This window comes from Culicoides brevitarsis, chromosome 1 (assembly GCF_036172545.1).
Source record: "Culicoides brevitarsis isolate CSIRO-B50_1 chromosome 1, AGI_CSIRO_Cbre_v1, whole genome shotgun sequence".
NCBI lineage: Eukaryota > Metazoa > Arthropoda > Insecta > Diptera > Ceratopogonidae > Culicoides > Culicoides brevitarsis.
This window is the reverse complement of record NC_087085.1, coordinates 16190594-16212127: the sequence shown is the minus strand read 5'-3', so window position 1 is coordinate 16212127 and position 21534 is coordinate 16190594. Positions and strand designations below refer to the sequence as shown.

Sequence of the window (21534 nt, the reverse complement as noted above, 5' to 3'; positions counted from 1 at the left end):
AAAAAATTTAAAAAATTCTAAAATTTTACACCAAAAATGTTAAAAATCCTTCCATGATTTCCAATATCGCTTCCATTATTCCAGGCTGGATGCCTGTTTCTATACACATACACGGTACGATGATGTCTGTACGTCGCTACAGAAACCCGTATGTGAGCATAGTGTTTGTACAGAATTTTTTTCTGTGAGCTGGGAAATGTACAAAACCATTTTCTGTGAACTGGGTCACGTACCGACATTTGATTGTCACCTGGGGCCGGTCAGAAGTCGTTGTTTGTCACTTGGGGCATGTTTCTTTTTTTTGCACTGGGGCAAACACTCATTGAGTGCCGTGAGTTACTGTGAGTGCCATGAGTTACTGTGAGTGCCGTGAGTTACAAAAATGTAAACAATAACACGAGAAATGTGAAAAATTGAAGATTTTAAGCGAAATTCCTTTAAAAAATACAAAATAAAATGTCAGATAGTGACGATAGTATTCCATATTTAGATTTGGAAAATGTTCCATACGACGAGGATGAGGTAAATTATCAAAATTCAAGATTTTCTCTTTAATTTTCCTTAATTTTTTATTAATTTTAGCCAATTGACATGGAAATTTCACTTCCTTCAACATCGAAACAACTTCCCTCGACATCTCGTACCGCCGATTCACGATCTATCGATGAGATAATTGGCGGCGAAGACCTCCTACGGAAACTCGTTAGCGGCGATTTGGGCGGTCTGGCACCGAATCTCGATGATATCGACATGGACATCGATTTAGATGGCGATGCCGAGAAAGAAAGTGCTCCCAAAAGCAAGGGAAAGGCCAGTAGCAGTTCCACAAACATCAGCGATCAAGCGCGTTGGGGAAAACGTTTGAAAAAATTCCTCCCGCCCGCACTGCAAGGCCTAATGGGACAAGCAAACTTGTGTTTCGCTCGTGGCGAAACCGATTTAGCTGAGAAATTCTGCCTGCAAATCATCAAAGAGGAACCTTTTGCGCCGGAACCGTTTCTCACACTCGCCCAAATCTACGAGGGACGCGATGTCGACAAATATACGCAATTTAGCTTGATTGCGGCGCATTTGAATCCCGGCGACGTCGATCAGTGGATCCGTGTGGCGGAGTTTTTGATCGAACAGGGCGAAGTGAAGAAAGCCATCACGTGTTATTCGAAGGCAATCAAGGCAGAACCACGAAATTTCGAGAATCGACTGAAGAGAATAGAGTTGTTGGAGAGTATCGGCGAGGAAAAGCATGCGTTTCGGTGTTATCATGCCTTGGTGCCTCATATTCCGGCGGAAAAGGGAGATTTTTTGATACAAATCGCGAAAAAAGTCGCTATGAAGTTCCATGAGGAGAAAAATGTTTCAAGCGCGCTGAATGTGATAGAGGTGGCTTATAAAAAAGTCCCAAAGCTCTTCAAATTGGAAGATTTGAATCTTTTTCTCGAGCTTTTAATCGAAACTGAGGCCTACAAGAGAGCCATTGACGTTCTTTGTTCGCATACTCAAGTTAAAATCGTTTTCGCCAAAACTTCAAGCAAAAAGGAAGTTTCTGTAGAGTCAATTTCAATTCCAGACGAGCTAATTCTCGATTTTCAATCAAAACTGATCGTTTCTCTCATTCACTTGCGTTGCTTTAATTTGCTCGATCAACTGATTCAACACATTTTTGACAAAATTGACATCGAAGATGCCGGCGATTGTTACCTCGATGTCGCCGAAGCCCTCATGAAGGAAGAAAAATTCGAGTATGCCTTGAAATTGCTCACACCACTCGTTCAAAGTACAAATTACAGTTTGGCAGCTGTTTGGTTGCGTCATGCCGATTGTCATCGAGCGATCGGAAATCTAGCTGATGCGATTTCCTCTTATCGGTGCGTGATAAATTTGGCGCAACATTTGGGAGCACGTCTCACATTGGCGGCGTTGCTGAAACAAAAGGGCGAATTCGACGAAGCTCTCGACGCGTTATACCAAAGTCCCGAAAGTGGCGTTATTGATCCGGGAGTGCTGTATGAACGATGTTTGCTGTTCAAAGAGATCGGACGACACAAAGATCTCATCGAAAATGGATTTTTACTGCTTTCGAGACATTGCTATAAACTAAGGAATCGTCAGGAAATGCAGGCAGTTTGTATTCAACGCTATTCCAGCAGGATACAAATGCTCAAGGACATGCGTCAAAGTCGTTGTGAGCCTCTGGAGGACCTTGACACACTGGAATTCGGTCATTCTGATCTCGAACCGTCTGCGGAACAGGAATGGAATTTACTGTTGGACGTTCTTAAGGCATGTTACACGCTGAAAATGTTCGAAAAACTACAAAAAATCGTTTTTACGATATTTTTCTCGAAACGTCTCGTGTCATATCAGAAAGAAATTGAATTTTTAGCATTTTTATCGTGTCTGTACTCGCGCGATTACAATTTTGGATACGCCTTGGGCAAAGAATATCTCGCAAAAGACATGAAAAATAAACGTTTGTGGAATATTTTCAACCAAATCATCCAAAATGCCGACGATATTCGGTACATCCGTTTCGTATCACGAACTTTTTCCAAATATGACGTCCCGCAATACGTGAATATCATTCAGGGCAACAATTATCTCACGTCAGGCTCTTACAAGTACGCCATGAACGACTACATTGCACTGTACAAAGACATCAAAGATCCGATTTTGCCCCTTTTGATCGGAGTCACTTTAACGAACATCGCTTGTCAGAAATATTCGGCGAAGAAACATTCGGTGATGACACAAGTAATTGCCTACATGGAAGAATATCGAAAGCTGAGGGAGCCGGAAGCCAGTCAGGAAGTTTATTACAATTTTGGACGAATGTTTCACCAATTGGGCTTGGTGAGTTTAGCTCTGGACAATTATCAGAAGGCGCTGGAGGCGGAAAATGAATGGACACGAAAATATCCACAATATTTATCATTAAAAGCGGAAATTGCTTATAATATTCATTTAATTTACAAAGCAAGTGGAAATTATGATCTGGCGAGGAAGTATTTGTATGACAACATTGTAATATAAAAATCTTTTTTAAACTTAAATTTGAGTTTTTCTCAAAATTTTGAACATTTTTAGTGCATTTAAAGAGTTTTTCACTTCCAAAAAGCTATAAAATTAGGGAAAAATTTAATTTTTTGTCTTAGAATGAGTAACGGACAGACATGACTTAACCTTATAATCACTTTTTTACTTAATAACGCAAGAAAAATGTAAACAAACATAATTTTGAACACCGCAATGGACTCTGAATCTCTTGATTTGGAGACAATTCAATCAAATATCAAGCAAATTCTACTGCAAAATGGCTGGGATCAATCTCTTCTCGTCGAAACCTTAGAAAGTCGCTACAAAACAAACCATCAACGAGACCTTTCAACAGATTGCTGGCAATTTCGACGATGCTCCGTAGAGGATTTCCTCGTGCGCTCCGAAATCTTCCGTTTATTCCTCAAATCTGGCAAAACTCACGTTTATCTGCATCCCGATAAGCTTGAACAGCCTCTGCCGCCCACTGTTCCGCCTGCCAGCACCGCCAAACGCTTCAAACGGAAGAAAAAACGACAACGCCGCGGCGACGAAGTAACTGTCATCAAATTCAAGGCAAATCCATGGGGCTCGTTCGAGCCAATTGACGAAACACAAACGCCTGTCGAGTCTCAAGAACTGAAACCGAGACCGCCAGCCTTCGATTTGTATTCCGATCATGAATCGGATACGGATGATTGTGAATTAGTGCCCGTACAAAGTGAAATTTTGCCTCCTTTGGCTGTTTTACCATCAGATGACTATCCAACGACAATCCCATCGTTCAACGTTGAATATCCGGTGCAACAATCAACGCCTGAAAGCGTACAAAGACCTTTTTTGTCGTCGCAACAAATCGACGGACCAACAGCGCAAGACTTTCACGAGGAAGAATCCGAACCTGAACCTCCTCCGACAATTTTTGGACTTCAAGACCTTTCGTTGTACGCATTACGACAAGAAGAATGCAATCGCTTCAGTTACAACGACTTACCAAAATTTCGCCAATGCATTAATTTTAATGCACCTCGTTACTAAATAAATAATTTTGTAAAAAAAATAAAACAAGATTTTTTTTTATTGAACTGAATCCTTTATTCTGAAATGTAAAAATCATTACAATCTTCTTATTTATTATAATTTTTTTTTAATAAATTAAAAACTCAATTAAAATCAAGTCAAAATTTATAAAATCCTTAAATCCTGATGTTTCGTATTTAAAGTTCAATAATATTTTTTTTTATAATTTTTTATTTATTTGTCATATACGTTTTTTTTTTGTTTTTGATAAGAAATTGTTTTTTTTGTTGTTTTTATTTATTTTTAAACAAAACGAATAATGGAACAAATGGTGTGCAAATCGCTGCAAAGAAAAATTTGACTATTTTTTTAATAAACTGGATAATAATTATTAATAATAAGATAACAAAATATTTTTTTTAATTGAAAATTTGTTTAGATACGGATGATTTTTTTCTTTTTTTTGATAGAAATGATTCATTTGAAATGAATTTTATTGGTATTTTTCTGTAATTTTCTTTTCTTTTTGTGTTTTGGCGTGAGATGGAGTGCATCTCATGTGTAATTATTTTTTTTTGTTTTTTTTATATTTTTTTTATATATAATAATAATTTTGATGGCCTTTATCAGAGAGAAAATTCAAGTCTTTTGCTTCTACTCGTTGTCAGTGCCACTAATTTTAAAATAAAAAATTTAAATAAAAATAAAATGTGACTTTTTATGTGAAAATAATTACTTTGTCATTAAAGTTTTTATTTTCTGCTGTCCTTTTAATTTTTTTTTTTCATTCAGAAAAAGACAGAAAGTCGACGTTTTTGTGGTTACAATATTTTTTATATTTTTTTTCCATTAAATATTGATAGATGCATAATATTTTTAATGTATTATAAGCTAATCCCCAATATTTAATTTTATTCTTATATTTAAGGCGAATCATAATTTGAGTGCATTCCTACTTTTATCGTAACTTGCGTGATTAAAGTGAATAGTCATCCAAAAAATGATTCATTTTTTATTAATTTTACAATTTTTTTGAAGGGTTTTTTTAATATTTTTATATTTTATGTGTATTTTATTTTATAGTAATTTTTTGCTGCAACGTGACTGACGATTGATTTTTTCATGCTGCAACGCAATGAGTGCTTTTCTTCTTCTTCTTCGGATTCATTGCAAGAAATTATTGCAGCGGCGACAATCACGATGCATATTTTTGCAGTTTTTTTGTTTAAATTTTTCATTTTTTTTTTATTTGTATTTTTTATAATTTTTCTTCATCATCATGCGGTCGCCTTTCACATGTGACATTTTTTTGCTTTTTTGTTTTGTTTGTTTTTTAAAAAAAGGTTTTATAACCGATGTTTTTTTACGTTCTTGTTTTAAATCAAAAAATTGCAGAGTTGCTCTTTCGTCATTTTTTTTTTCTTTTTCTAATCCATATTTTTGTATTTTTTTTTTTTATTTATTAAATTTCTTCTATTAAAAAGTTCAAGGTCCATTATTATAATAATAGTAAGTTGAAAATGGTTTGGGATTCGATTTAAATAAAAATGAAAAGTCGTCGCATATTCAAAATTAACAAATATCTATAAAATGCTGACGATTTCTAAAGTGTAATATATGTACTTTTGACATAAATTTGTGTGTTTTTTCTTAAAAAAAAATGTTTTTTTTTTAACCTAAGAGATTTCAAAGTAGAAATTTTCTTTTAAACAAATATTCCGTTTTTCCACTTTGAATCAAAATTATTTTTTTTTTGTTATGTTTCCCATTTATTATTTTTACGTTTCATATGTCTACGACTCTATTTTTGAGAATTTGTCTATTTTTCATTTCATTTAATAGTTCATTATTACTATCTATCTAATCAAGGGTCAAAAATATTTATTTTGTGTAAAAAAAAAACAGTGAAAATTTGTCAAATTTGGTTATCGAAATCCCGTAAAATTTACTTGAGAAGGGTGAGGGGGGGTTCTAATGTATGCGTTTAGATCTTCGACTACAATTTAAAATAAAGATTTTCATACATTTTTTGGTTGAATCGCTGCTAATGGATGATGATGGTTGATGCGTTAGGTGGACGTCTATTCGATTTTGCCTTGTACATTTTGTTTGGCTTGGTGAGCTTGCAAGACGGCAACAGCTTCGTCGACCTTCGTCATAAGTGCCTCGCTGTGCTCCAACATGTGCAACAACTCGGAGTTATCGATTTCGAGCAACATGCCGGTAATTTTGCCAGCCAACGACGAGTGCATTTGCTCGATGAGCGGGAACAAGCGTTCGCCCAACATTTGTTTTTGGTCGGCAGGTGGCGCCGATGCCAACATCGATGCCGTCAAAGGTTCCTGACCCTTGACGAGGACAGCTTGCTGCGGTACTTGTTGTGCCTGTCCCATGGGCAATTGAGTCGGGGGATTGCGCATGTTTGGCGTGTATTTGTAGTTGCTGCGTTGTTGGTTGCCTGCTGGTTGTGTAATAACTTGGCGGGGTTGCGTACTGATGGCGGCGGCGCCTTGTTGCCCGGTAATGGGACGCGCTTGACCACGCATCGCAGCATTTTGAGCGCCTGCTTGACCTGGGGTACGGGAAGCGGTACCTGAAACATTGTAGATTTGAATGTCCACAAAAGTAGGGTTTAGGGATAAAGCTTACCTGGTCGATATCCGGCATTTGTGGCAACCATGGCATTTGGATAGCCAGCAGCTCCGGCAACGTTGGCGCCTTGAGCGGCAGTTGCGGGACGAACTTGGGGTTGTTGCGATGCCCAACGCGGTGTCGTACGGATTGAAGCAACTTGTGGTCCGAAGAAACGATTCGGTTGCGGAATTGTCGGCACAAAGTATCCACCAGTGTTTGAAGGAATGAAGGGTTGTCCCATGTGTTGCATGCGCATATTTGTGACGCGTTGCATATATTGCGATGCCAAGTGAGCTTTACGATCTTCCTTGCGTTGTGCCAAGGCAACGTACAACGGCTTGCTTCCGCAGATGCGCCCATTCATTTCGGTAACGGCTTTTGTGGCTTCCTCGGGTGACGAGAAACAAACGAAACCGAATCCCTTGGAGCGCCCATCTTCCGACATGACTTTGGCGGATGTGATGGTGCCGAATGTCGTGAATTCCTTGCGGAGACGCTCATCGTCGATGGTGTCATCGAGATTCTTGACGTACAAATTGACGCCGTGATAACGGTTCAAACGCTCAATCTTCAGTTGCTCGAAACGACGCTTCAATTCCATCTGACGTTCGTTCTTCTTTTGTGCACGTCCCACATACAAAATCTTTCCGTCACCCAATTCCTTGCCGTTCAAGTCTTCGACAGCCTTTTCGGCGGCTTCGGGATCATCGAACGCCACAAAACCGAATCCGCGGGATTTGCCTTCCTTCGTCATGACTTTGTGACTCGTGATTGGTCCATACTTTTCGAACATTTCCTTCAATTTCTCGTCCGTGAGCTCGTCACCAAAGTTCTTCACGTACACATTCGTGAATAATTTTGCTTTTTCGCCCAATTCCTTTTCGCGTTCCTTGCGCGGAATGAAGCGTCCTACGAATACCTTTTTGTCGTTCAACAACATGCCATTGACTTTCTCAATTGACATGTTGGCGGCTTCCTCTGTCTCGAAATGTACGAATCCGTAGCCCTTCGATTGACCGTCGGCGTCTTGCGCTACCTTGCACGACAAGATGTTACCGAAGGCCGAGAACGTGTCGTACATGGCTTTGTTGTCGATTGTTTTGTCGAGATTTTTGATGAAAACGTTTCCAACGCCCGATTTACGGAGTGAGGGATCGCGTTGCGACCACATAATACGGATGGGACGACCTTTCATGGTGTCAAAGTTCATCGTGTCTAACGCACGTTCAGCTGTAAAAAATTAAATAAAAACAAAAAATGAGCAAATTGGGTCAAGTACGCTGCGAAAATTGCGTGTCTCACATACAAAACTCGTTTGAAACGCATTAATTCGTCATTTGGAGAAAATATTTTTTTAAACATTCATGAGTTTCCGTTGCTGATAAGACAATGCTGGTCTCCAATCAGAATCATTTCTTATCGCATGCTATGCAGATAACACAATTCCAACAGAAACTTTTGTTGTAAAACACTCGAATTGCGTATTAATAAATAGTTGTAGTAGGCAACGACGAAAAAAAAACCAGTTGTTGCCTTTCACATTTTTTTTCTCTTCAACAAAAACATGTAATTGAAGTATGTATGCTCGTGTGTATGTGAAATATTCCACATATATGGTCAATCGCGAGAAATTATCGAAAGGGCAAGTGAAATTATTGGTTTTGTATATGGAATGGCATTGACGACGGAGTATCTTGACTCGACATCCAATGTCACCAGAGCATTTTTACACGAAAAAACAATGAAATTCGACCATTTCAACTACTTTTTATGTGTCTTGAGGCACGATAAATAATTTTTCGCTTTTCTGGAACGCAATAAATGCATCGCATTATTTAATTAAGCACATCCTCAAGGATAAAACGGCAACAAATTACACGTAATGTGATGCAATACGAAAAATTAGTGTGTGTGGCCAAAGAGAAACTGCATTTAAATCAGAAACAAATATGGCGTCGCCCGTATAACGTTCATACAAATCGACACACGCACGAGTTGTTATGTGAACACGTGGACAAAAGAGGAAAATAAATTTCTCGCATCGTTTTTGGGGGGAAACGACTCCGTTTTACTCACCATCAGCGGGCTGTTGTGATGCAACACGAGGCAGCAACGCAGCAATTGAGTGATTTTTGATGAAAATAGAAGAAAATTGCATGTTAGAACATGGGCGAACTGGCGAGACGACAAAATTTCCCTTACCTGTTGGAAATTGATGTACGCATATCCGAGAGAACGTCTGGTAATCAAGTCACGACAGACACGGATCGACAAAACTGGCCCAGCAGTCGAGAATTTTTCGAAGAGTGCTGCTTCGGTAATATCATGGTGCAAGTCTCCAACATAAAGGGAGGCCATTTGATAGTTTGGTTGCGAAATAGCCATTCCTTAACAATCAAAATCTGCGGGAAAAAAACATTTTTTTTTTCGTATCACTTTTGCATCACTTTTGAAAATGCCACAAATTAAAAGTGACAAAAATTAATAAAAAGAAAAGGAATTTGAAAGAAAAAACCCCTAGCGCGTTTGTATGCAGCACGTATACACACACACACGCGCGCGAGAGGGAAGTATGACTCACGCGAAAATTAATATGAGCTAATTTTCTGGCTTTTTACAATTTTTTCGATTTTTTTTGGTTATTTTTTGTATTTTTTTAATTTTTTTTGTATTTTTTTTATTTTTTTATTGTTTTTTTAGCACAAAAAGTGACGAAGTTGTGTTTTATGAGAAATTTAACAACTTCACACCTTAGGCGACGAATGGCGACTGAATTTCGAACGTCACGCAACTGTCAAAATGCATTGAATTAGCGTGAAGGCAGTTGGCGTCATCCATTAATGATGTTAAAAACAAAGCGGGGATTAAAATTTGATGAATAACGCCGAAAATTTTTAAATTTTCTTACTTTTTTCCTTTTGAATTTCGTTTTTCACTGATATTTCATAATAATTTAACAATTTTTAAGCGAATTTTCTTGTTTTTTAGAGGCAACAACTAATCAATAACGAAGGTAACAGAAAACTGAAGGAAATTTCAAAGTCATGGCTTGCTCAAAGGAAAATTTTTCAGTTTTTCATCTAATTTTTATGTATATATTTTATAATAATAATGAATGAAGGTGCTCAACAAATTACATTTATTCATTTTTTTAAAACCTTAAATTTTACATGATGATGATGAAATTTCAGAACACTTATTTTTAGGTAAAATTTTAATTAATTTAATGAAAAAAATTCATGGCAAACACAATGAGATCCTTCCTGGTAATTTTTTTTCTCGGGATCTCAAAACCAACGAGAACGTTTCCCGAACTATTTTTCTCTAAATTTAGGAGTTCACGTGGTCTGAGGCCCGTTCTATTTTTTAAGAGTTATTTGGCTTGAGTGGATAATCATAATAAAATAATTCCTAACATATTTCTATCTAAGTAGCTAAGTAACAACGAAAAAAAAATGGAATGTATTTAGTTGGTTTCTCTCTCTGCTTCTTTGTCTTTTCTGTCACTAACTAATTTTACGACGACCTTTCTCTAGACTACATAATAAGTAATAATAATATTTGTAATGATGAAACTTAACATACACATTTAATCTAATTTCCGTCTGAGATCAACTGTTTAGACACAATTTTTCAAAATACTTTTTTTTTTTACTATTTTTTTAAATATAAATCCTTCTCATCTTTAAATACTTTTCCTTCTTTCTCTTTTAAAGGTGCTTAAATTTAATTAATTATGACTTTTTTGATCTCATTTTGATTAAAAAAAAAATTAAGGGTGAAAATTTTAAAAATGAATTTTTTTAAATACTTTTCTGATATTTTTTTAAATTTTTAATCTAATGATTATTTTGTTTTTTTTTTATTTTTCTGAATTAAAAAAAAATAAATTTGTTTAAAAATTTTTAAAACTTTTTTTTTTAATTTTTTAAAATTTACTGGAATTTTTTTCTAAATTATTTTAAAAATTTTCTGAAAAAATTTTTTATACAAAAAAAAATCATAAAATTTAGATAAAATTATTTTTAGTCACGTAACGAATTTCTATTTCCATTAATTAATTAATTAATTTTAAAAAAATATCGAATTAAAATCATTAGTTATAAAATGGCATGATAAAAATTATATATTTTTTCTCTTGATTTATCAAAATTCTGTTGAGACAAAAAATCAAATAATTAAATTTAGTCACCTTAAATACTTTCTTGTTTTTTTTTTAATGGTATGGGTAACGACGAGTGAGTTTAGAGATGATAAGTATATAATACAAATGTCTAAAAGTTCTAAGGCGAGACAAGGAGTCCAGTATTCTCTTGCGTGGACAACAAATATGTATCTAAATTTGCCATTATGGCCTCGGTAATGACCCGATCGAACGCTAACAAGATTTCGTTATTGTGATTTTTGGTAATTGTGTTGCTGCTGATGCCGCTACTCGTGCATTTGGGCGGTCTTGGTTTCCGATTTCGGCTGCTGGAGCTTTCGAGGGTGATGAGAGTGCCTTGTTTCCTCAGCATTTCCACGATATTGGCGTCAACGAGAGCGGAAGTCGTCATGTCTTCGTCTTCCGTCGAATCACTCGGCATGAGAATGTACTTTCGCGCGTTCTCGTTCTCGTCGTGCACGTGTCGCAAGTGCTCTTGTCGCAATGCAGCTGTGGCAAAGCGACTTTTGCAATAGCTGCACTTGTACTTTTTTGCATAAGGTTTTTGGCGACGTTTCAGTTCAAACGTGTTGTCGTCGTCGTCGTCATTTGTCGTTGACGAGACAACTTCAGCATTTTGATGTGCTAGATCGGCTAGAACTTGCCTGTTGTTGCCTGCTGATCGCCCCACCACCCTCTCCAGCGGAAAATTCGGCCTCCGTCGTTGCTCGTTCTCCTTTTGGTCCGTCGTCTTGTTCGTCGTGTAGCGTTTTTCATTGCGATTTCGCTCCGATTTTGACGGCGAGTTGGATGACGAGTGTGCCTGATTGTTCCCTTGATCGTTCTTGTGTTGCAGCGACCACCAGTTTATCAGCCAATTGTTACAGCTATAGCATAAGAACTTTTCTGTGTCATTTTCAGCCTAAAAAAAATTGAAATTTAGGTCAATTATTCAAAATTACATGCACGCGAAAAGAAAACTTACTTTGATATTGTACTTTTCGTAGATAACATCCACCAAATTGGGACCTCCGCGACCTTCTTCGAAGATATTCACCAGTTGACTTGTGCGGATGCCACAAATCAGACAAGTATTGTAGGTAAGACGTCTCTGAATGTCGTTCATGCTGGCTGCCACCTGTATTCCGTGTGCACGACGCGATGTGTGAACTTAATTTGACTGAAGATCGATTTTAATTTATTCTCCAGACACACACAATGCAATAAAAAAACAGCAGGTGCAAGAAGTCGACGACTTACACACAGAGAAAATATGTTTTGGTCACAGGCTTCCGTTCAAAACTCGTTTTTCACGACAATTCGCTCCATTCTACCACTGTCTCTCGTCGTTTTACATCGCTACGGGATGTCCGGAGATCAATTTCACTAAAATATCTCGAGATTTTCTAAGGCTTCCGTCCAATCCTTTGCTATTAAAGGACTTATCACCTTCATTCGTCTCAATTAAATTTGAATTAGCGTAAAATTCCCAAGTCAAAATACAAAAAACACACAAATGCTGATTGGGACTCATCAATTTATTGAATTTTGTCAACAAATCAACTCCAATCTGCAATAAAATTGTGGATTTTGAGGGTTTTTTGTGAATTTTTCGTGTCAATTTTTGTCAAATATGTCCCTCGATCGTTAAAGCTTGCATCGAAAATTGCAAAAGCTTCCTGTGTCACGTATGAATACGCGTGAAACGCGATTCCACAAAGTTGATTCATCCGATTTCAGTGACAACAGCAGTAGTAGTGAAGAAGACGAAAGAACCAAATTAATTATGGATGCTCCAATTATGAGCACAGATACGCGTCGACGACTTGCTCCCGGTGCAACAAATTACGGCACAACCAATCAGGAATTTGTTCCCGCAATTTCCGCACAACACGAAGGAGGACCGGGATCCGGCAATCAAGACGCTCCCGATATTCCCGTTTTAGTTGTTGCTCCGAAACGAACTGTCTCGCGAAATGCTGATGCCGGCGCCGCTCCAAGTAACGATCCCCAACGACGACGTACGAGCGAGCAAATGGAAGAAGAGGAAGGTCTGAAGTACGGCGCACAGCACGTCATCAAACTCTTTGTTCCGGTAACGTTGTGCATGATTGTCGTTGTCGCCACAATCAATACCGTGAGTTTTTACGTGACGAAAGACGTGTATTTGGTGTACACGCCCTTCCACGAAAAGTCCGAGGAGACCAGCACAAAGCTCTGGAATGCGATTGCCAATGCGCTCATTTTGATGGTCGTGATTGTGATAATGACGGTCTTGCTGATCGTTTTGTACAAATACAAGTTTTACAAGACGATTCATGGATGGCTCATTTTGTCGTCTTTTATGCTGCTGTTCATCTTTAGTTTTTGGTATTTGGAGGAAGTGTTGAAGGCGTACAATATTCCGATGGATTACATCACGGCGACGTTCTTGTTGTGGAATTTCGGAGTGTTGGGCATGATTTCGATCCATTGGAAGGGACCGTTGCGCTTGCAGCAGGCTTATTTGATTTTTGTTGCTGCATTGATGGCTCTCGTCTTCATCAAATATTTGCCGGAATGGACTACGTGGGTTGTGCTCGCGGTGATTTCAATTTGGGATTTGATTGCGGTGTTGTCGCCAAAGGGACCTTTGAGAATTCTCGTTGAAACGGCGCAGGAACGGAATGAACAAATTTTCCCTGCACTCATTTACTCGTGTAAGTATTTTTTTTTTTTAAAGAAATTAAGATCGCTTTAATTTTTTTCCAACTTTTTGTCTCATGTTCAAAATTTATTCAAAACGACCGATTTTAGGAATTTTTTCATTTAAGAAAAAAAATATTTTATCGTGGATTTTGATCTAAAAAAATAATAATTTTTCTGAATTTTTCAAAATTTTTTTACGTATTTTTTTAAATATTTTTCAAAGCTTAAAATCCATCAAAAAGACATTCAAATAAATTTTTTTTAAAAATTTTTTAGTAATTTTTTCTTTGATTCAATTTCGAAACACAAAAAATTTTAAAAAATCATCAAATAAAAAAAAAGGAAAATTAAAAATTATGTAATTTTTTTTTTAACGTTTTTTTTATTTTTCCCAATTTTCAAGCTTTTGAAATTGTATCAAAAAGAAATTCAAATTAATTTTTTTATTAATAAAATTTTTAACTTCTTTCGTAAATTTTTTTAATATTTTCTTTAAGAAGTTCTTGTTCAAAAGACTTTATCGTTTTTTGAAAATTTTTGTAATTTTTAAATGAACTTTCAAAAAAAAATTACGTTTTACAATTTTTCAATTTTGAAGCTTAAAATCCATCAAAAAGACATTAAAATTTAATTTTTTTATTTAAATTTTTAACTATGAAAAAATTTCTTTTAAAAGTTCCAAATTTTTTTTCTTTTATTTAATCCTTTTTTAAAATTATGAAAAAATTGGAAAAGATCCAAAGATATTCAATTTAAAATAAATTTATGAAAAAATTTACTTAGAAAATATTTTTTTACAGCTACCTTCATTTACACATATGTCTCGATGGCTCACACGAACGACCCGAATATCACAACAACACCAAGCGGCGGAAGTGAGGGACGTCAGCAAGGCGCAGAACGAAGACGCAACAGTGAAGGTATACCCTTAGTTGAATTCGGACAAAATTTGAGTGAAAAAAGTGAACGGAACGGTATGAAATTCATTTTTGTCCGTGTGTGTGATAGTGAATCGCTTCTAAATTCATATTTTCTCATTAAAATTCACGAAAACAGCAAAATTTTTAATTAATTTTAAATTTTTCGATAGAACCCGATGCTGGTTTCACATCTGAATGGCAAGCAAGTAGCGGAGAACGCGTTGAACGACGTCAATTGGAGGTCCAAGCAAATCTCGGAAGCAATCCAAATCGCCCGGAATACCGTACAGTAACGGCTAATGAGCAACCACAACAGACCTTTGTACCACAAGAGGAACGCGGTATCAAATTAGGTCTCGGTGACTTCATTTTCTACTCAGTTTTGGTCGGAAAGGCATCCAGCAATGGCGATTGGAATTTAACAATTGCTTGTTTTGTTGCAATTTTGATTGTAAGTTTTTTATTTAAAGTTTCGATGTAATTTTTGTTAATTTTTATTGATTTTTTAGGGTCTCTGTCTCACTTTACTCCTGCTCGCCATGACACGCAAAGCTTTGCCAGCACTCCCGATCTCTATAGCTTTCGGATTGATCTTCTACTTTTCAACTTTGTTAGTTGTCCAACCATTTGCCGATAAATTATCCGCAGAACAAGTATTTATTTAGGAAAAAAATATAAAATTAAATAAAAAATGACGCTATTCCCTATGAATAACTAGACTAAAAAAATTAATATTGTGAATTATATTTAATGCATCCCCGCTTTAATACAAAAAATTAATAAATTTTTTTGATCAAGTTTATTTTTTAATTTCTACAGTACTTCAAGTGTATAAAAAATTAAGGAACGTCTTGCTTTCTACTCAATAGCGATTGCGACGTTGTTTGTTTTGTTGGTCATAAGAGGAATTCCAATAAGAATTCACGGGATTGTTCGTTGGATTGTACGAAAAAGGCAAAACTGACGTAGTCCAGGGGTTCACAGTGTTCGACATGTAGTACGGTTGCGATGTCGAAGTCGTATCCGGAGCATCGTTGTAATATCGCTGCCCGCCAGTCCAATTGCGATAATCAAACGGAGTCAAATTGCTGTAACTTTGATAGTACTGCGACAAAAAGTTGTTTTGGTAGTCGGGCGGGGTGTTTGCGGTGCGTGCTCGATTCGCAGTTGGTCGATATGGCGGCGGAGTGGAACGATTTACACGACGACGGAATTTTTTGGGTCTCTTGACTGTCGTGGGAATCGCTTCCGAGTCTCGTGTCTCTGACGAAGCCTCTTGCGGAGCGTGTGACGGTTGATCTTCCTCTTTTACCGTCGAATAGGAACGCATGACGGCGTTGCTGGTTGAGGAAGTTGGCTCGGGTTTCTCCTAAAAAAAGAAAATGCAAAAAATGACATCCGATGCACGTTTGGAACCGAGAAAAAACTTACAACTTTGATGGGAATTCCAAATAATTCCTGTTCACTTTCGTTCGTGGGACGCATGTGGATGTCAAAAGTCTCATAAGTGCCCAATTTCACGCTGAATTCGTCGAATTTTGTGAGGAAATGCGGAATGCTTTCGTAGCCCGCTTGCATAACCTCCAAGTAAAGATGCTTCTGCGAGAGATCAAAGTAGTCCAGCATCAGTTTCGTCAGGGAAATTGCATTGTTGTGTTTTTTCACGAGCTCCGCAATGTCCTCCTTGAGCTGATTCATTGTGATTTGTGTATTATTTGTCCAGAAATAATTAAGAAAACGCGATCGAAGGGCTTTTCGACGTTCTTGTGTGCGTAAGAGTGAGTGAGATGCGAGAGATGATCAAGGGAGACAAAAACATCGCATCGCCTATTTCGATTTTTTATCAAATTTCTTTATTTTTTAACATGAAAATTGAAAAAATCGACCAAATATTACGAAAATTATTAATTTTTCGTAAAAAAATCGAGTAAAATTGTTCAAAAAGTCAATAAAAAGAACAATTTAACGGTCAAATTTTTAAATTTCATCAAAATGTGCCTTGGGAACTGAAACCCCACAGCAATTTCGAACGCTTTAAATTAAAATTTTTGCATCGCGTTCGTATTTTTGATTAATTTCTGAGAAATTATCGCTTAATTAAGGACAAATTTGTGCTAAAAGCGTTCAGGTGAGTGTCTTTTGTCATAATTTCATGAAATTCAGTGGAGTCAATTACAGAAATTTAACTTTTTGAGCGAAACAAAATATCGCATGCATTTTGTTGTTTTGTTAAAAATTGCATTTTAAGCATTTTTTTATGTTTCTCGTATTTCAGCGTGAATATTCGGAATTAGTTACGTAGTAAACAACGTAAACTTGGAACAAAATGTGTGACGATTGGATTGAGGACGAAACGCCTTATCAGCCCTCGCATGAGATGCTAACCTCACCGCGTAGTGATCGGAAGCGTGCATACGATTCACGTGGGCGACGTGGAGAAGTTCAACGCCAGAGCAGTTTTCGGGACTCTCGTCGTGACGAAAATAGGGATGATGGACCAAAACTCGAATTTTTGATTAATTCCGTCGATGTAAGTTTTTCCCATAAAGCTCCAGTAGAGTATATTTTTTAGAGTTTTTTGTCAAATAATGTTTTATTTTCAATATTTATAAAATTAGTGGGAGAAAAAAATTTTACAGACTTTTTTTGATTACCCATAAATTCCACCAATTATTACATAATGTTAAGCATCTCAGGCACTAACTAAACGCATATAAAGAAAACTGAAAGTTTATCAAAAAGTTAGGTTTATGGACCAAAATGTAGATTTTGTTTTGATTTTGAATGAACGAACCCTAAATAGAGCACTTTGAGCTAACAAAATTTGGTTGCCATACGCTAGTTTTACAGAAGTCGGTGAGGCAGTGTTCGTATTGGGTCAAAATGATGGGTAAATTGAGCAATCCAGCCTACCCTCAAAAATTCATATTTTCAATAAGTACTGAACTTTTTTTTCTGAAAGTAAAAAAAAATCATAAATTTCCAGGTTGGCACAGTAATAGGCAAAGGCGGCTCGACAATCCGTGAGACACAGAACAAATTCAACGTCCGTATTTCCGTAGACAAAAATGTTTCTGAATACGGAAAAGCCAAAGTTGTCATTTCGGGACATTCGAGTGCTGCATTGAACGATTGTCGCAATTTCATCGAGGATTTGTTGCCAAAATCGCCGCCTGCTAACGAAAACTCTGGCGGTAATGGTTACGATGACGGTCCAATTGATTGGGATGCTGCCAATCGCCGTTCGGAAAATGCGATTCGTGAACGTTGGGCTAAATGCCCACCACTGGAGAAGAATTTCTACAAGGAACATCCCGATGTAAAAGCCTTGTCACCGGAAGCCGTTGCGGAATTTCGTAAAAACAACATGAATATCAAGGTTTCACGCACATTCGAGGAAAATGCAAAAGATTCAGACCCGATCCCGAATCCTGTGCTCGAATTTCATCACGCGTTTGCCGAATATCCGGATTTGATGGAGGAAATTCACAAACAGGGATTCAAACATCCGTCGCCGATTCAAGCGCAAGGCTGGCCTGTCCTGCTCAAAGGGGAAGATCTCATTGGAATTGCTCAAACCGGCACCGGGAAGACATTGGCGTTTCTTTTGCCAGCTTTGATTCACATTGAGAGACAACCGGTGCCGAGAGATCAACGTGGCGGTCCAAATGTGCTTATTTTAGCGCCGACAAGAGAACTGGCACAACAAATCGAGAACGAAGTACAAAAGTATCAGTTTCGTCAAATTCGTGCGTGTTGCGTTTATGGCGGAGGCGATCGTCGCAAGCAAGTTGACATCGTAAAAGCTGGCGTTCAAATTATTATTGCGACGCCGGGACGTTTTAACGATTTGGTGTCGAACGGAATCATTGACATCACGAGTGTTACTTATTTGGTCCTCGATGAAGCTGATCGTATGCTCGATATGGGTAAGAAAATTCGAACTTTTCTCAAAATTCAATTTTTTTAAAATTTTTTTAAAGAAAAATTAGTTTGAAAAATCCAAATTTTTTTTGAAAACTTTAAAAGCCGGAAAAATTAAAAAAAAAAGTTAAAAATTTTATGTTTTTTACATTATAATTTTTCGTTAGTGTTTTTTTTTAAACTTTTGTATTGAAAATGATATTTTTACAAGAATTTTCTTCTCTAAATTTTTTTTTTCGAAAATCATTAAATTTATTTTTCATTTTTTTTTCTTGAATTTTTTTTTTCAATTTTTAAGTTGAAATTCTCTGAAATCAAAATTTCAATGTCCAAAATATTTTTTTGTCATTTTGTAAATATTTTAATTTGAAAAAAAGTTTTTGTTCGAAAAAAATTTGGAGCGGCCTAATTCAAAAATTAGTTTTGGTAAAAAAAATATTATTTTCGCAAATTTTTTTTTAAAGAAAATTGAATTCAAAATTTCACTCCAAAATATTTTTTATGAAATTTTTAATTCGAAAGTTTTTTTTTTTTTTACAGAAAATCAACTAGAGAATGACACAAAATTTGAATGAATTTTTTTTGAACTCCAAAATTTTTTTTAAATTTTCAGACATTTCATTTGAAAAAAAAATTGATATTTCAAATTTTTTCCTCTGTAATTCCGAAAAAAGTTCTGAATTTGATTTTATTTTTTTTTTCAGGCTTCGAACCACAAATCCGCAAACTCCTGTTGGATATTCGTCCTGATCGTCAAACTGTGATGACAAGCGCTACATGGCCCTCGGCTGTTCGTCGTCTCGCCTCGAGTTACATGAAGAATCCCATTCAAGTTTACGTTGGTTCTCTCGATTTGGCTGCCACGCATACCGTTACTCAAGTCATCGAGGTCATCCAAGAAGACGAAAAATTCAAGCGCATCCAAGAATTCGTTCAGAGCATGGGACCACATGACAAAGCCATCATCTTTTGCGGGAAAAAGCAACGTGCCGACGATCTCAGTTCCGACTTCAGCTTAATGGGCATTCCCGTGCAATCGATTCACGGAGATCGTGATCAAAGTGATCGCGAACAAGCGTTGCGTGACATCAAAGAAGGTTACGTTAAAATTTTGGTCGCCACGGATGTTGCCTCGCGCGGCATTGACATCGAAGATATCACGCACGTTGTCAACTACGATTTTCCGCGTAACATTGAGGAATACGTTCATCGTGTAGGTCGCACAGGAAGAGCAGGACGTTCCGGAGTTTCCTTGAGTTTAGTAACGCGCAGCGATTGGGGTTCAATGATGGAACTGATCGACATCCTGGAAGAAGCAAATCAGGAAGTACCAACGGAAATTCGTAACATGGCTGAACGGTTCAAGGAAATGAAACAACGTCGCGAAGACGAAAAGACATCCTTTGGCATGGGAGGAGGAGGCGGAGGACGATTCGGTGGCGGCGGCGGCGGAAGTTTTAGTCGACGCGATGACAACCGAAACAGTAACGCATTGTCTTTTAGCACACCTTCGTCGAATGTCGGTGCCATCATTGGAAAAGGAGGCAGTAATATACGCGAAACGCAGGAAAAGTACGGTGTGCGTATCGATGTCGACAAAAATATGGGTTCCGAGGCGAAAATCACCGTAAAAGGGTCAGATTTTGATGGCGTGAAGGAAGCCGTGGAATTCCTCAAATTGATGTGCGAAAACACACAAACCCGAGATAACGATCGTCACAGTTATCGTTAAACGCGTAGTGTAGATCACGAAATATTTTCCAACAAAAAGTATGTGATAAATTTTTTTGACCATGAAACGTACTTTATTTATTTTCTCGAATGGCAATTTGAAGCCATTTTCACAAATGCAACACTTGAACTCCGAGGCTGTTAGAAAAATATTCTGGGCTATTTAGCCATTTTCTGACATAAAAAAAATATTTAAAATGACAAAATAATAGACAACACAAATATTTATAAGACACAAGATTTATTTAAAAATAAATATAATTTTCTAATATTCCGTTTAAATTTATTGACCTATTAAAATTCAACAGAAATGATTTTAATAATGATTGTTTTACGTTCGAAATTGGTTTAAAATTTATAAAATTTTTTCAGCTGTTTTTGCAAAATCGTTCCTTATCACCATCCTTTCGTATCCAGTACCATCGCCCATAAAAACTTAAAAAAGAACGAATTCAGAATATATTGAACTAAAAGATGAAAGAACAATTTACCTCCAATTTTCTAAACTTGTTTTCTGTATTTTTTATGAGTTTAGTCCAGTCAAAGCGCTTGAAAATCTCTTTAATATCCTAGAGTTGCAGACTTTATCGAATTTTTCTTGCTGGTAATGAATCCTTTTCCTGGTAAAGAAAAACAGAAATTTATTGTGAATTTTTTGGACTTTAAATGAAATAAAACCAGAATTACTTTTTTTTCAATTACATGTCGTCTTTCGGCTTTTTGGATCAATCTAGAATCTTCCTGTTTAGATGAAAAATAAAAATTTTTCAAACAAATAAAATGAATAAGTCATCTTGATTATAATCGTTTTTTTGTTTCGTTAGATACTTCGCTGGTTTTTTGATGAACATGCATTGCACTGCTTAATTATCAGTTTTAATAAATATTTTTCACAACAACTTTATTTGAGACAATTTTTTTTATTGGTTTTGATGATCAAAAATTATTGCCGGACATTTCGGGTTGCTGGATGATGTGTTTACAAATTTTTCTTTTATCAATCTCGCAGAAAATATTTTTTTTAATTGTTTTGATGTCATTTCGTGTATTTTAATCAATCATTAAACATTAAATCTTGACAATTAACATTTTCTTTCAATTATTTTGTGCTTAATATTGTTTTTAATATAATAAATCGTCTTAACACGTCGTTACATCTCAACAATGCACGAGCAACTGACACATAGATGTCAAAAACTATCCGGCGCCTCAAAATAAGGTGATAAGAAAACTGTTAGAAATCGTTCCTTCGCTAGATATCTTTTCGCACACGAATATATCAAGCCATCATTTTTGCCGTTTTCAACCATGAATCGCCAAAATTTTCCATCAACATCGACTCCAGCAGCGCCAAACCGCGTCCCCGGACCGGAGAGGCGTGAAAACCAGCTCGGTAAGAGAAGTGATAGTGATAAAATTAGAATATTAAAATTGGTGAAT

The 21534-nt window shown here is 36.6% G+C and overlaps 6 protein-coding genes and 1 long non-coding RNA gene across 10 annotated transcripts; 3 read left to right on the top strand and 4 right to left on the bottom strand.

Moving 5' to 3' along the window:
* The first annotated feature begins 379 nt into the window (after nucleotides 1-379).
* Nucleotides 380-3030, top strand: LOC134835672 (general transcription factor 3C polypeptide 3). Its single transcript, XM_063850594.1, has 2 exons — nucleotides 380-522; nucleotides 583-3030. Exons 1-2 carry the CDS (start codon nucleotides 457-459, stop codon nucleotides 3028-3030), a joined length of 2514 nt encoding a protein of 837 aa, XP_063706664.1. The 5' UTR covers nucleotides 380-456.
* Nucleotides 3031-5946: 2916 nt separating this feature from the next.
* Nucleotides 5947-9442, bottom strand: LOC134827462 (polyadenylate-binding protein 4-like). Of its 2 annotated transcripts, none has more exons than XM_063840099.1 (5): nucleotides 9269-9442; nucleotides 8890-9089; nucleotides 8764-8773; nucleotides 6703-7917; nucleotides 5947-6646 (listed from the first exon to the last, which is right to left on the bottom strand). In XM_063840099.1, exons 2-5 carry the CDS (start codon nucleotides 9070-9072, stop codon nucleotides 6135-6137), a joined length of 1920 nt encoding a protein of 639 aa, XP_063696169.1. In that variant the 5' UTR covers nucleotides 9073-9089; nucleotides 9269-9442; the 3' UTR covers nucleotides 5947-6134. The 2 variants fall into 2 exon arrangements, with proteins under 2 accessions (XP_063696169.1, XP_063696170.1); XM_063840100.1 differs by having other exon boundaries at nucleotides 5947-6625.
* A 1513-nt stretch (nucleotides 9443-10955) lies between these two features.
* On the bottom strand, nucleotides 10956-12264 carry LOC134836926 (protein phyllopod). Of its 2 annotated transcripts, XM_063852212.1 has the most exons (3): nucleotides 12092-12264; nucleotides 11817-12011; nucleotides 10956-11753 (listed from the first exon to the last, which is right to left on the bottom strand). In XM_063852212.1, exons 2-3 carry the CDS (start codon nucleotides 11955-11957, stop codon nucleotides 10971-10973), a joined length of 924 nt encoding a protein of 307 aa, XP_063708282.1. In that variant the 5' UTR covers nucleotides 11958-12011; nucleotides 12092-12264; the 3' UTR covers nucleotides 10956-10970. The 2 variants fall into 2 exon arrangements, with proteins under 2 accessions (XP_063708282.1, XP_063708281.1); XM_063852211.1 differs by having other exon boundaries at nucleotides 11817-12264.
* A 107-nt stretch (nucleotides 12265-12371) lies between these two features.
* On the top strand, nucleotides 12372-15230 carry LOC134836940 (presenilin homolog). Of its 2 annotated transcripts, none has more exons than XM_063852227.1 (4): nucleotides 12372-13530; nucleotides 14320-14439; nucleotides 14610-14890; nucleotides 14949-15230. In XM_063852227.1, the coding sequence occupies exons 1-4, from the start codon at nucleotides 12522-12524 to the stop codon at nucleotides 15102-15104; spliced, it is 1566 nt and encodes a 521-aa protein (XP_063708297.1). In that variant the 5' UTR covers nucleotides 12372-12521; the 3' UTR covers nucleotides 15105-15230. The 2 variants fall into 2 exon arrangements, with proteins under 2 accessions (XP_063708297.1, XP_063708296.1); XM_063852226.1 differs by having other exon boundaries at nucleotides 14320-14493.
* On the bottom strand, nucleotides 15230-16314 carry LOC134836941 (uncharacterized). Its single transcript, XM_063852228.1, has 2 exons — nucleotides 15871-16314; nucleotides 15230-15808 (listed from the first exon to the last, which is right to left on the bottom strand). Exons 1-2 carry the CDS (start codon nucleotides 16135-16137, stop codon nucleotides 15302-15304), a joined length of 774 nt encoding a protein of 257 aa, XP_063708298.1. The 5' UTR covers nucleotides 16138-16314; the 3' UTR covers nucleotides 15230-15301.
* Nucleotides 16315-16456: 142 nt separating this feature from the next.
* LOC134832676 (probable ATP-dependent RNA helicase DDX43) lies at nucleotides 16457-20370 on the top strand. Its single transcript, XM_063846788.1, has 4 exons — nucleotides 16457-16567; nucleotides 16715-16969; nucleotides 17426-18368; nucleotides 19068-20370. The coding sequence occupies exons 2-4, from the start codon at nucleotides 16766-16768 to the stop codon at nucleotides 20093-20095; spliced, it is 2175 nt and encodes a 724-aa protein (XP_063702858.1). The 5' UTR covers nucleotides 16457-16567; nucleotides 16715-16765; the 3' UTR covers nucleotides 20096-20370.
* LOC134832686 (uncharacterized) lies at nucleotides 20343-21250 on the bottom strand. Its single transcript, XR_010162068.1, has 3 exons — nucleotides 20782-21250; nucleotides 20586-20714; nucleotides 20343-20529 (listed from the first exon to the last, which is right to left on the bottom strand). It is a non-coding gene; the product is annotated as an uncharacterized LOC134832686 (long non-coding RNA).
* Nucleotides 21251-21534: the final 284 nt, after the last annotated feature.

Bases quoted from the DNA above. Each gene is read 5' to 3' on its own strand.
- LOC134835672 (XM_063850594.1), top strand. From the start codon at position 457: ATGTCAGATAGTGACGATAGTATTCCATATTTAGATTTGGAAAATGTT. The intron at 523-582 runs GTAAATTATCAA...TATTAATTTTAG, and splicing joins TTCCATACGACGAGGATGAG to CCAATTGACATGGAAATTTC.
- LOC134836941 (XM_063852228.1), bottom strand. From the start codon at position 16,137: ATGAATCAGCTCAAGGAGGACATTGCGGAGCTCGTGAAAAAACACAAC. The intron at 15,809-15,870 runs GTAAGTTTTTTC...TTCTTTTTTTAG, and splicing joins TTGGAATTCCCATCAAAGTT to GAGAAACCCGAGCCAACTTC.
- LOC134836926 (XM_063852211.1), bottom strand. From the start codon at position 11,957: ATGAACGACATTCAGAGACGTCTTACCTACAATACTTGTCTGATTTGT. The intron at 11,754-11,816 runs GTAAGTTTTCTT...AATTTTTTTTAG, and splicing joins ACGAAAAGTACAATATCAAA to GCTGAAAATGACACAGAAAA.
- LOC134832676 (XM_063846788.1), top strand. From the start codon at position 16,766: ATGTGTGACGATTGGATTGAGGACGAAACGCCTTATCAGCCCTCGCAT. The intron at 16,970-17,425 runs GTAAGTTTTTCC...ATAAATTTCCAG, and splicing joins TTTTGATTAATTCCGTCGAT to GTTGGCACAGTAATAGGCAA. The intron at 18,369-19,067 runs GTAAGAAAATTC...TTTTTTTTTCAG, and splicing joins TGATCGTATGCTCGATATGG to GCTTCGAACCACAAATCCGC.
- LOC134836940 (XM_063852226.1), top strand. From the start codon at position 12,522: ATGAATACGCGTGAAACGCGATTCCACAAAGTTGATTCATCCGATTTC. The intron at 13,531-14,319 runs GTAAGTATTTTT...ATTTTTTTACAG, and splicing joins CCCTGCACTCATTTACTCGT to CTACCTTCATTTACACATAT. The intron at 14,494-14,609 runs GTATGAAATTCA...ATTTTTCGATAG, and splicing joins TGAAAAAAGTGAACGGAACG to AACCCGATGCTGGTTTCACA.
- LOC134827462 (XM_063840099.1), bottom strand. From the start codon at position 9,072: ATGGCTATTTCGCAACCAAACTATCAAATGGCCTCCCTTTATGTTGGA. The intron at 6,647-6,702 runs GTAAGCTTTATC...ACAATGTTTCAG, and splicing joins AAATGCCGGATATCGACCAG to GTACCGCTTCCCGTACCCCA.